General features: G+C 47.5%; 1 protein-coding gene across 1 annotated transcript in view; it reads right to left on the reverse strand.

Moving 5' to 3' along the window:
- PRPF8 (pre-mRNA processing factor 8) overlaps positions 1–12,188 on the reverse strand; it is a 32,676-nt gene that overhangs the window by 20,260 nt on the left and 228 nt on the right. The window contains exons 2-21 of the mRNA XM_027519408.1: positions 12,008–12,118; positions 11,319–11,487; positions 7,063–7,227; positions 6,758–6,976; positions 6,410–6,622; positions 6,065–6,190; positions 5,867–5,972; positions 4,578–4,768; positions 4,330–4,449; positions 4,053–4,242; positions 3,800–3,919; positions 3,555–3,689; positions 3,082–3,211; positions 2,511–2,707; positions 2,204–2,410; positions 1,912–2,075; positions 1,352–1,478; positions 1,058–1,250; positions 597–784; positions 165–403 (exon numbers count right to left, since the gene is read on the reverse strand). Of these exons, the coding sequence (XP_027375209.1) occupies positions 165–403; positions 597–784; positions 1,058–1,250; positions 1,352–1,478; positions 1,912–2,075; positions 2,204–2,410; positions 2,511–2,707; positions 3,082–3,211; positions 3,555–3,689; positions 3,800–3,919; positions 4,053–4,242; positions 4,330–4,449; positions 4,578–4,768; positions 5,867–5,972; positions 6,065–6,190; positions 6,410–6,622; positions 6,758–6,976; positions 7,063–7,227; positions 11,319–11,487; positions 12,008–12,107 (3,299 nt within the window). The 5' untranslated portion in view covers positions 12,108–12,118. The remainder of the gene's footprint in view (positions 1–164; positions 404–596; positions 785–1,057; positions 1,251–1,351; positions 1,479–1,911; positions 2,076–2,203; positions 2,411–2,510; positions 2,708–3,081; positions 3,212–3,554; positions 3,690–3,799; positions 3,920–4,052; positions 4,243–4,329; positions 4,450–4,577; positions 4,769–5,866; positions 5,973–6,064; positions 6,191–6,409; positions 6,623–6,757; positions 6,977–7,062; positions 7,228–11,318; positions 11,488–12,007; positions 12,119–12,188) is intronic.

Below are 12,188 nucleotides of genomic sequence, written 5' to 3' on the forward strand. Positions count from 1 at the left end.
GCCTATGGCTCCACAGGTGGAGGCCACTCCCAATCTCCATGCTACTCACAGGACTTCATCCCATTTCAGAGCGCCAACCCAGAAGCAAGTCAACTAAGGTACAATAGCTGCTTCAGAAGTTGGGCAAGGACCTCAACACGGTAAGACTCCAGGCAAGCCCTCACCTGAAGAAAATATGGATGCGATCAATGTATCTGCAGAAGAGACGGATGGGGTGGGCAGCCTCGGTGGCTATGTCTTGGAAACTGAGAAAATCATTTGGCATCTGAGGTGGCCCGGCCATCTCACTGGCTCGGTGCAACCCCAACACAAGCAAGTCCATCACCAGGCCGTAGTACTGTACAATGAAAGAGGCAAACTGCAGGCCTCTGATGATCCCGTATGAATTTGTATGGTTCATGTCCTAGAAAGAAAGACAATTCTTTACCACAGAGCCACCAGGGAAGCCCAGAAAGACAATTCTTAACCACAGCCAAACCCCGGGGTTTTCAGGGCCCATCCTCTTCTGCCTTCCCCCTGCCATGGAAATCCAAACTCAGTGGGCCAGACCACCCCCCACTTCCCCCAATTCCTTGCCACCCTGCCCCAAGACACACCTTGTAATTGATAACGACATTGTTCTTGGCTGTCATGTAGTCAGCTATATTGTGGTCAACGATTAGACGCAGCAGCCTATTGAGCAAGGTCAAGTCAATCTTCTCATACATCTTCTCAAATCGTGACTCCAGCATGACATTGCACTCGCCCTCGCTTGTCTCCCACACATCCTGCAGGTTATTGATGCCTGAGGGGGGAAGAAACACAAAGCTCTGGCAGGTCAGAAGTTCCCTTTCAGGACTAGTGCCTACAGAGCCATCACACTCCTATCCAGATCATACGACCACTCCATTCATTCACTTGGATTGCTAGCAGAGTCAAACTGCTCAGTGTAACATCAACACCATTTCTTTGGTACCAGGCATCAAGAGAGTAAACTAATTATGCTATCTGGATGAGAATTTCAAGGTAGAAATTAAGGTATCTGCCTTCCTTAGAGGCAACCCCAGAAAAGTTTTACCTTGGCACCATTTGTAAACAAGCAGAGGAGGTGGTTCTGTGTCTGCAGGCTTGATCCAGGGTGGGAACAGGCGGCGCTTGTCAGCTTCGTACCACAGGTACTGGTCCAGGTAGGCATCAGTGATCTTCTCCAGTGGCTCCACATCATACACTGGCACCAGGTGGCTATAGAGGTCCATGAACTCAATGCCCACCTGTGGGACAAGGAAGCTGGCTCACACCAACCCACCAAACACCCTGGGTGCCATGAATGAATCACACAGCCAAAAGAAAACGTGTGGGGCATCTCACTCACTTCTTTAAAGGCTCTCTGTGTAAGGAGGTGTCGCTTGATGCGGGACAGCGCCTCATGGGGGTTGTCATAGGCCTGCTCGATCAGACCTAGCTCCTCCCTCTGAGACTGGTTTAATCGAGACTTCACACTGACAAGGCAGAAGAAAAGGTGAATGAGGGCACTTCCCTGGTGGTCCAGTGATTAGGAATCCACCTGCCAAAGCAGGGGACATGGGTTCAATCCCTGGCCTGGCCAGGAATATTTCACATGCCGTGGGGGTAAACTAAACCCATGCACTGTTAACTTCTGAGCCCGAGCTCCAGAGCACATGCTCCACAAAAGAAACCACCGCAATGAGAAACCCACACACTGCGAGTAGAGTAGCCCGTTTGCTGCAACAAGGGAAGGCCCAAGGGCAACAATGAAGACCCAGTGCAGCCAAAAAACAAATTTAAAAAAGTGTGAATGGGAAAACCAAGAGGAAGCCATCCCCAGAAAGGCCTTCTCTGGACTCTAAAGATGATGCCACTCTGTGTCCATCACCTCCCTAAAGGGACCTGTCGACTCTACTCCTCCCTCACCTGTAAGCTTCCTTGAGCCGCTCCAAAGCCAAGATCAGCAACTTGGTGTCATGCTTGTAGGAGAGCGGGGGGAAGGGGATGGGTGAGAATCTACGGCTTTCCAGCCAATGCACAGTAGTGGTATACACCGCCACCGCTTCCTCCGCTGTGATGTAAGGACCGTCCTGCAAGGTGGATATGAGAATCAGCTTCCCACTGCAGCCTCATCCCACCAGGGCCAGGCATGGTTCCAACCCTGCAGTCTGCCCTCCTGCTCGCGCCCACGCCCCTAGCCCAGCCTACTCCGTCCAACCTTTAGGTAGTTGTGCTGCCGCTCCTGCTCTGCCTTCAGGTAGAGCCGAGTCAGGCGGCCCAGGTTCTTTTTGCACACAGTCTTGTCTACGGTGGCCCCGCGGCGGATGCGCTCTCGGTTGTAGTGGGCGGTGTTGGTCCACCAGTCAGCCTTGGCCTTCACGTACCGAAGAATCATATTCTCTATCGGTGTTGGCAGCCCAGGGACCTGAAAGTGCAAAAGGCACAATGAAAAAGTGACAGGGGGCTAAAGCAATCCAGGACCGGTAATACCCAGGCCCCTCTATGAGCCGGGGAGACCTCCCCACCTTCCAGGGAATGTTGGCCTTCCAGCAGCGCCAGGCCTCACTGAGGTGCTGCAGGATCGTCCGGGCCTTGTTCTGCTTGATCCCCTCAGGCATCATGTCCAGGATGTCATGCATCACAGCGGCCCGAAGCTCAAGGTCAAAATGTGACTCCACTCGCTGCTTTGTTACCGTCTTGGCCACCCCCTTTGAGTGTCGGCCTAGAAGTGAAAGTGGTTAAAAGCAAGATTTGTTGTTCCTACTAAAGTCTCTACTTTCATATCCGTTGACAACCATGGTTACAGTGAAATCAGCAAGTATGAATAAAGCCCAGCACATGCAAGACACAATACGTCTGAAAAGATTCACAACGATGCTTCTGAGGCATTTCCATCCTACAGATGCTCGCTGGCCTTAAGGCCCCACAATGAAGCCCAAGAAAAGAGAATACTAGGTCAGACTCCTTAGGTACTGGGCCTTAGAGGTGATCCAACAGGAAGGGATGCTCAATCTCAAACAAGGACAAGGGAAGGATCAGGAGCACACGTGGCCTATTCTTGAATGGGAGAAGTCAGACATGGAGAAAACCACTCACCTTCAAACTGCCGGGCCAGGAGGTTGCCCAGCCATCGCTCCAGCAAAGGGGTGATTCCACGCATGAAAAACAGCCAGACCCGCCAGCCAGCAGCCCAGAAACCACAGCCAGGGCCCTTCCCTACAGGACCCTAGGATCCCAAGCCAAAGTCAAGAACACAAGTTAGTAATTCATTCAGACAACAACAGAACACTGGGCAGAGGTGGAGCAAAGGGCACAGGTATGGCAATAAAGGGGGGAAAAAGAGAAACTCTTTTAAGATCTCAATATTTAAAATGGAGTAAATGAGGAAACCAGCAACTGAGATTTTCTATTTAGAACTAAAGGTGGGCTCTGGGGAGAAGTGTTGAGATCTACAGGACAGCAGTAATAACACTCAGAGCCTCTCTCCAAATAGGCCCTTGGAAAGAGCCCTGATCGATGTAAAATTAAGATGGATCTGAGAATATGAATGCACAAGGGCAGGGTCCTACCGTGTTAAAGCGATAATAGATAAGGTGCTTCAAGTCCTTGCACATACGAATCTGCCGCATCAGCTTGTATTTGTAGCGGTACATGCCCGTCAGCTGCCCCACGTGGGCGAAGATATACTGCAACCCATCTGCCAGCTGCAACACAGTGGCCCCAGTAGGCTTCAAGCTAGAGCCAGCTCCATGATCAGCCCAAGCTTCACCCAGCTTCCCTACAAGGGGCAGGGACTGGGGATTCCTAGCCTCACCTGGAAGGCATCCACATTGCCCAACCGATACTGCACATGACTGTCCACCACCAGCTTAGTTAGACGCAGAACTTCTCGACACAGATGGAAAGCATTTCCAAAACGAGATTTCTTCCTTTCCTGGAAAAAATGCCAAGGACAGAAACAACAGTAGTCAGCAATGCTCTGGACTGGATACACACCATCCCAAGAAGCCAGGGCAAAACCAGCCCGTCTCTGAGCCCAGGACCCCCTTAAGGTCCAATGCAAGTACCTTGGTGGTGAGCGTCTTAACAGGTTTAAGGTTGAAGTTGTAATCCAGGTGCAGATAGTTGAGGTTCTTTCGGTGAATGAGAAGGTTGAGCATGTTGTAGCCCTGGCGGCAAACCTGTAGCCCCACCTCCACCCAATCCAGCTTGGTAGACTGGAAGAATTTGGTGGCTTTGAAGGATCGGAATAGATACCTGGGATGGGAATAAGGAGTGAGAGTGAATCTCCTGATCATCTCTGGGAACAGAAGAAGGCTGAGCAGGGGCCCCAGGGCACCTCACCTCTTCTTTTGGGCTTTCGGGGGCCGGTGCTTCAGGGCATTGAGCACATAGTACTTAAGCAGCTTCTGGTAGGAGACCCTCACTTTCACAGGCTGCCCAGCAGGACAATGCTCCCGATACCTGAAAAAACACACCCATTAGAGCTTGGCCCACCTCTCCCTCCAGCTGCCCTGCTAAAGGCTATATGCCCACCCAGCTGGAGTCTTTAATCCTATACATCCGCTACTCTCCCCAGGTAGAAGCCTTACCAGTTCTTGACAAGGGGGATGTCTAGGGCCCGGCGAGTGCGACCAGAGCGTAGGTTGAAGGGCCGGGGGGCCCAGAGCAGGGCGATGCCATTGGCTGTATTGTCTGTGTAGAGGGGTGTGTCCTTCAGAAAGGGCTCCACAAATTCTGGGAGCTCAAACTCCTCATCGTCATCTGGCAATGGTTCCTGGCTCTGAAAGAAGAACCCCCATGGGTTTAGCTCCTGCTGAACTGGGCAGAGACCTGGGATGAGAGAGAAACTCTCTGGGGCCAAACACAGTGGCTACATCTGCTATGGAAACTGGGCTGCCTGACAAGAGAAGCCCTGAAGAACGAGGGCAAAGGAGGCCAAGGGAGCAGAGAACAGGGCAGGGCCAACTGGGCGAGTGAGAACCACTCCTCTCACCCCAACTGGCTCTCCACCAAAGGCCTCCCACAGGAGCCCCCAACACAGGGAGAGGTAAACGTGCAACCACCTCCTGTCCAAGCTCCAAAAACTGGGCCTGGGGAAGGAGATCTGTTTATGTTAAGAACATGACGGAACATGAATCAACACCAAAAACACTGTGCCAAGTATAAGAAGCCAGCCACAAAAGACTACATACTGTACAACACTATTTATATGACATGTCCAAAACAGGCAAATCTATAGAGACAGAAAGCAGATTAGCAACTGCCTAGACATGGAAAATTCAAGAGAAATAGACAGTGACTACCATGGGTGCAGGGTTTCTCTCTGAGGAAACGAGAATGTCCTAATAACTGTGGTGATGGTTACACAGCTCTGTGAATAAACTAAAACCACCGAATCATACACTTTAAATGGGTGAATTGTGTGTAGTGAATTACAGCTCAAAAAAAAGAATTTAAAAACACACTGGAGAGACTTCTCCAGTGGATAAGACTTTGCACTTCCAATGCAAGGGACACAGGTGTGATCCCTGACCAGAGAACTAGATCCCGCATGCCACAACTAAGGCCTGGTGCAGCCAAATAAATAATAAAATATTTTGAAAAATAAAAAATTTTTCTGGAAACAGACCAGAATAAGATTAGAGTCCCAGACGAGAAACAATAAAGCCCAGATGGGTAATCACAGAAACCAAGATAATGTGAATAACTTGGTTTGAGCCAAGTACCAAACTCTCACACGACAGTTCCCCTCTTACAGCTCGAGGGGAACACTTAAGGATGGAAATCATGTCTCCCTCTAGGTGAACTTTTATCTAGTCATGCTTCTGCCCAGTCGGGAAATTTATCTTGAAGAGCTGAGAATGTCCCTTCCTCTCACCTTGACAGAGTGTCTATGGGAAATTGGGTTGATCAAAGGATCAAAGTAGAAAGCTGGCAAATCAGGATCCTCAGTTTTGATGAACACAACATTAGGAGTGTGGTACCTGAAATGAAACGAGAGTCAGCCACGGCGCTCCTCCCGGCCCACCCCAAACGCCAGCCACCCCCTCGCCCAGCTGGGCTCCAGCTCTCTCACCAGGTGAGGTGGACATGGTGCGGCAGGTTGTTGTACAGGTAAGGAAACGCAATCTTGTACTCGGTGCGGATAGGCTGCCGGATGATGATCTTGTTGATGTCATTGAATTCATTCCAGTCTTCATCCCTAGGGCACAGAATCAAGGGTGAGCAGCGGAGTTGGGCAGTCTGGAAACTATAATGGGATCTAAAGGATCAAGATTAGATTTTACAATGGCTGCTTCACGTTGATGTTGGGCAGAAACCAACAAAATTCTGTAAAGCAATTCTTCAATTAAAAAATACATTAAAAAAAATACATTTCAAATTTATTTAATTTAAAAACACTCTACTCTCTCCAACTTACTGTAGGTTGATGTCTCGGACAAGAGGCTCAAATTTGGGGCCTCCAGGAATGGCCATATTAAGTGCCTTGGATGTAAAAAAGGCCTTCAGATCAAACAGATAGAAGTAATTGTCATCAACCAAGTCTGTCAAGAGCTGATTGGCCAGGCGGTAGAGAGTGGACATCATAGGCAATGTGAACTGCCAGCGCTGGTAAGTGGAACCATTTACATACCTAGGGAAAAAAGAGAGGCCCATATAAGTTCAAGTAGGTGCACCAGCTAGCCAGGGCATGCTACCTACTGGTCTCCCAGGACCCCCTCTGGAGTTCCAAACCCTCACAGGAGTGGTAACTCCAACTATCACTCACTTCCGGCTATCCCTTAATGGCTGGTGGTCATAGAACCAGTCCAACACAGGGGCATCCTCCTCAGGGTCCAGCTCTAGCTGAATGGCTTCCAGTGGCTCAACATCTAGAATATTGTCAGCATAGTCCAAAGGTGGCTCCTCATCATCAAAAGGGGGGAAACGCATCCTCTTGAAATGCCTCCTGTCTCTTTTTTCCCGACGCATCATAATCCACATTGACCTGGAAGTCGACAATGTCACGCAACAGTTTCTGCATAATGTCCCCTCAACCGCCACCACCACACCCCACATTCCAGCCCCTCTCACCCCCACTGGGAGATGTAGACAGGTTCAATGACCCAGGGGATCTCATTGACAAAGGAAATGGCTCCGGTGATGTGGTACAGCACAGGCACATCCCGAATCTGCTCCCAAGGCATAGGCATGTTCTCCAGGAGCTTGAGGACTGCATGCGGCATGTACTTGAGGGCCCTGTAACAACAGGGAGAGAGATGATTAGAAATGACAAGGTGTTCTGCTACCTAAGCCATGCAGAGAAGTAACAAGGTATCACATTCCACAGAAAACCCGCCTTACAGTCTAACTCCTAAATATAGTACCCAGGCCCTCTGTGACCAGGAACTCTGCCTCCCCACCTCCAACAGTGCCACTTCTTTTTCTTAAACATCACTGTCCCACAACACTGGGTTTCAGTCCCTCTAAATCACCAGCTATCTCCCTAAAAACAGCTTTTAGGCTATCTCACATTCTATTCTCTCTGTGAAGTGAAGTCGCTCAGTCGTGTGCAACTGTTTGCGATCCCATGGACTGTAGCCTACTACGCTCCTCTGTCCATGGGATTTTCCAGGCAAGGGTACTGGAGTGGGTTGCCATTTCCTTCTCCAGAGGATCTTCCTGACCCAGGGATCAAACCCAGGTCTTCCGCACTGTAGGCAGACGCTTTACTGTCTGAGCCTAAATAAGAAAATATTCACACTTTATTTTAATCATTTGTCTGTTATGTCAGTAGGCCATAAGCTCCAGAAAGACTGTTCCTTCCTGATCATTGCTATATCCCTGGCACCTAGCACAGTTCTCAAATACTTTTGAAATAAATACAACTTCCATTGCTGTATTGGACTAGTTCATTAAATGGCTAACACTTTTGTGTAAAAATGAAAAAAGGATCTGCTAAGGTATTTATACCTGTACTCACCCACCTTGGGAAAACAAAAGGACACAAAGACCTCAGGACGGAACTACCCTCAAACCTGAAGACTCTTGTCACTTAGGAATTACAGGCAACAAGAATGCACAGGTGTCCTGCTCGGGGCTTTAATTCACTCAAAGGTAAAGATGTCTTATCATAATATCAACAGGACAAATTAAAAACTCCAGGCCCAGATCAGGGAAAAGAAACATAACAACAAAGAACATAACTGAGAACATCTTACATCGTTGGTAGTAACATAATTGTTACAGTCACTAAGGAGAACAATATGGAGGTTCCTTAAATAACTAAAAAACAGAGCTACCATATGAGCCAGCAATCCTACTCCTGGGTATATATACAGAGAAAACCATAATTTGAAAACAAACATGAACTCCAATGTTCACTGCAGTACTACTTACAACAGCCAGAACATGAAAACAACCTGAATGCAGATCAACAGATGAATGGATAAAAAAGATACAGTACATATACATTCTGTCCAGTTAATTCGCTCAGTCGTGTCCGACTCTTTGCGACCCCATGAATTGCAGCACGCCAGGCCTCGGAGAAGGCAATGGCACCCCACTCCAGTACTCTTGCCTGGAAAATCCCATGGACGGAGGAGCCTGGTAGGCTGTAGTCCATGGGGTGGCTAGGAGTCGACGACTGAGTGACTTCACTTTCACTTTTCACTTTCATGCATTGGAGAAGGAAATGGCAACCCATTCCAGTGTTCTTGCCTCGAGAATCCCAGGGACAGGGGAGCCTGGTGGACTGCCGTCTATGGGGTGGAACAGAGTCGGAAACGACTGACGCGACAGCAGCAGCAGCAGTAGGCCTCCCTATCCATCACCAACTCCCGAAATTCACTCAAACTCACTTCCATTGAGTCGGTGATGCCATCCAGCCATCTCATCCTCTGTCGTCCCCTTCTCCTCCTGCCCCCAATCCCTCCCAGCATCAGAGTCTTTTCCAACGAGTCAGCTCTTCATTCCAATGAGTCAGCTCTTCACATCAGGTGCCCAAAGTACAGGAGTTTCAGCTTTAGCATCATTCCTTCCAAAGAACACCCAGGACTGATCTCCTTTAGGATGGACTGGTTGGATCTCCTTGCAGTCCAAGGGACTCTCAAGAGTCTTCTCCAACACCACAGTTCAAAAGCATCAATTCTTCAGCGCTCAGCTTTCTTCACAGTCCAACTCTCACATCCATACATGACCACTGGAAAACCCATAGCCTTGACTAGACGGACCTTTGTTGGCAAAGTAATGTTTCTGTTTTTGAATATGCTATCTAGGTTGGTCATAACTGTCTTTCCAAGGAGTAAGCGTCTTTTAATTTCATGGCTGCAGTCACCATCTGCAGTGATTTTGGAGTCCAGAAAAATAAAGTCTGATGCTGTTTCCCCATCTATTTCCCATGAAGTGATGGGACCGGATGCCATGATCTTTGTTTTCTGAATGTTGAGCTTTAAGCCAACTTTTTCACTTTCCTCTTTCACTTTCATTAAGAGGCTTTTGAGTTCCTCTTCACTTTCTGCCATAAGGGTGGTGTCATCTGCATATCTGAGGTTATTGATATTTCTCCCGGCAATCTTGATTCCAGCTTGGGCTTCTTCCAGCCCAGCGTTTCTCATGATGTACTCTGCCTAGAAGTTAAATAAGCAGGGTGACAATATACAGGCTTGACGTACTCCTTTTCCTATTTGGAACCAGTCTGTTGTTCCATGTCTAATTCTAACTGTTGCTTCCTGACCTGCATATAGGTTTCTCAAGAGGCAGGTCAGATGGTCTGGTATGCCCATCTCTTTCAGAATTTTCCAGTTTGTGGTGATCCACACAGTCAAAGGCTTTGGCATAGTCAATAAAACAGAAATAGATATTTTTCTGGAACTCTCTTGCTTTATCGATGATCCAGTGGATGTTGGCAATTTGATCTCTGGTTCCTCTGCCTTTTCTAAAACCAGCTTGAACATCTGGAATTTCATGGTTCACGCATTGCTGAAGTCTGGCTTGGAGAATTTTGAGCATTACTTTACTAGCGTGTGAGATGAGTGCAATTGTGTGGTAGTTTGAGCATTCTTTGGCATTGCCTTTCTTTGGGATTGGAATGAAAACTGACCTTTTACAGTCCTGTGGCCACTGCTGAGTTTTCCAAATTTGCTGGCTTATTGAGTGCAGCACTTTCACAGCATCATCTTTCAGTATGCTATGTATGTATCATATTTCAATGATATGTACATCATAATGTACATATACATTAGTACAATGGAATATCACTCAGCTATAAAAAAGGAAATAATGCATTTATAGCAATACAGATGGACCTAGAGATTATCACACTGAGTGAAGTCAGACAAAGGAGAAATATTGTATGACATCCCTATATGTGGAATTTAACAACAAATAGAATCAACATTGCCAGGAGAAATATCAATAACCTCAGATGTGCAGATGATACCACCCTTATGGCAGAAAACAAAGAAGAACTAATAAGCCTCTTGATGAAAGTAAAACAGGAGAGTGAAAAAGTTGGCTTAAAACTCAACATTCAGAAAACTAAGATTACGACATCCAGTCCCATCACTTCATGGTAAATAGATGGGGAAAGAATGGAAACAGTGAGAGATTTTATTTTCTTGGGCTCCAAAATCACTGCAGATGGTGACTGCAGCCATGAAATTAAAAGATGCTTGCTCCTTGGAAGAAAAGCTATGACCAACCTAGACAGCATATTCAAAAGCAGAGACATTACTTTGCCAACAAAGGTCCATCTAGTCAAAGCTATAGTTTTTCCAGTAGTCATGTCTGGATGTGAGAGTTGGACCATAAAGAAAGCTGAGCGCTGAAGAATTGATGCTTTTGAACTGTGGTGTTGGAGAAGACTCTTGAGAGTCCCTTGGACTGCAAGGAGATCCAACTAGTCAATCCTAAAGGAAATCAGTCCTGAATATTCATTGGTGCTGAAGCTGAAACTCCAGTACTGTGGTCACCTGATGTGAAGAACAGACTCATTAGAAAAGACCCTGATGCTAAAAAAAATTGATGGCAGAAGAAGAAAGGGATGACAGAGGATGAGATGGTTGGATGGCATCACCGACTCGATGGACTTGAGTTTGAGCAATCTCTGAAAGTTGGTGATGGACAGGGAAGCCTGGTGTGCTGCAGTCCATGGGGTCACGACTGAGTGACTGAACTGAACAACAAATGACACAAATGACCTTTATTTAAAATGGATAACCACCCAGATGAGCTGTCTGAGAACATTAAAAGTCCCAAAATGACAGCAGCTCTCCAGGACTGAAACATAAGAGACAGGGAGAAGGAAAAGGGACCAAATGCCAAATGAAATAATTCCAGGATGGTCTTACCCCAAGTACACCCTTTTATCATGCCGAAACTTCCTGTTGGTCATGTCTCCATGGTCTCGGATGATCTTCCTGACATGTTCTGGAGGCATGTCTTCCTTCTGCGCATCCACAAATCCAAACTTCCGCTTTTCGGCATAGCGCTTGGCCTGCAATTGTTGCCATTTCCGGGCTGCAAAGACACCTCAGTTTAAAGACCTGCACATCATTTGCTTCATCTCTCCCCACCTCTCACCCTAAACTGAGTTTTCGTCAGGATGCATGACAGAGGGTGGGCATCCAGAAGGAACACTCCCTGCCAATTCTCTTGTCAACTTGCTCTGCTTTACTTTTTTAAATTTTTGCCAGCCATTTATCATTGCCTAGTATTTTTGGTACAACTAATGAAGCCTTTTTTTTTTTTTTTAAACTATGTCTCTTTGCAATTTAAACCCTGTAAGGGAATGGGGTTTTGTCTGCATCACTATTGCATTCCCATTGTCTGGATCAATGCCTACAAGTAATAGGCACTTAAAAAAAAAAAGGATGGTTTCAGAGACTCGATTAGATGAAAAAATTAATAGGGGCTAATAAGTGCACTAACACCTAATGTTTTGACACCTAACAAAACAGGGGAAGGGGTCAAACCCGCTGCGCGCACGCGCACACTGGCACACCCGCCCCCAGGCGCCTCTTCCACCCGCTTTCTTCACCTTTCTCCTGCAGCTTCTCCTCCGACATGTAGTCTGGCAGCGGGGCTAAAGGGCCAGGCACCGGGTTACCCGGCCCTCGGTAAGGAAATACTCCGGCCATGCCCGGAGAATCTGGGAAGCAGCAGAAGAAAAAAAATTAACGAACAGGGCCCAGGCCCTCAAGAGAGGCCGCAGAAACACG

The sequence above is a fragment of the Bos indicus x Bos taurus genome, chromosome 19 (genome assembly GCF_003369695.1).
Source record: "Bos indicus x Bos taurus breed Angus x Brahman F1 hybrid chromosome 19, Bos_hybrid_MaternalHap_v2.0, whole genome shotgun sequence".
Taxonomy (NCBI): Eukaryota; Metazoa; Chordata; class Mammalia; order Artiodactyla; family Bovidae; genus Bos; species Bos indicus x Bos taurus.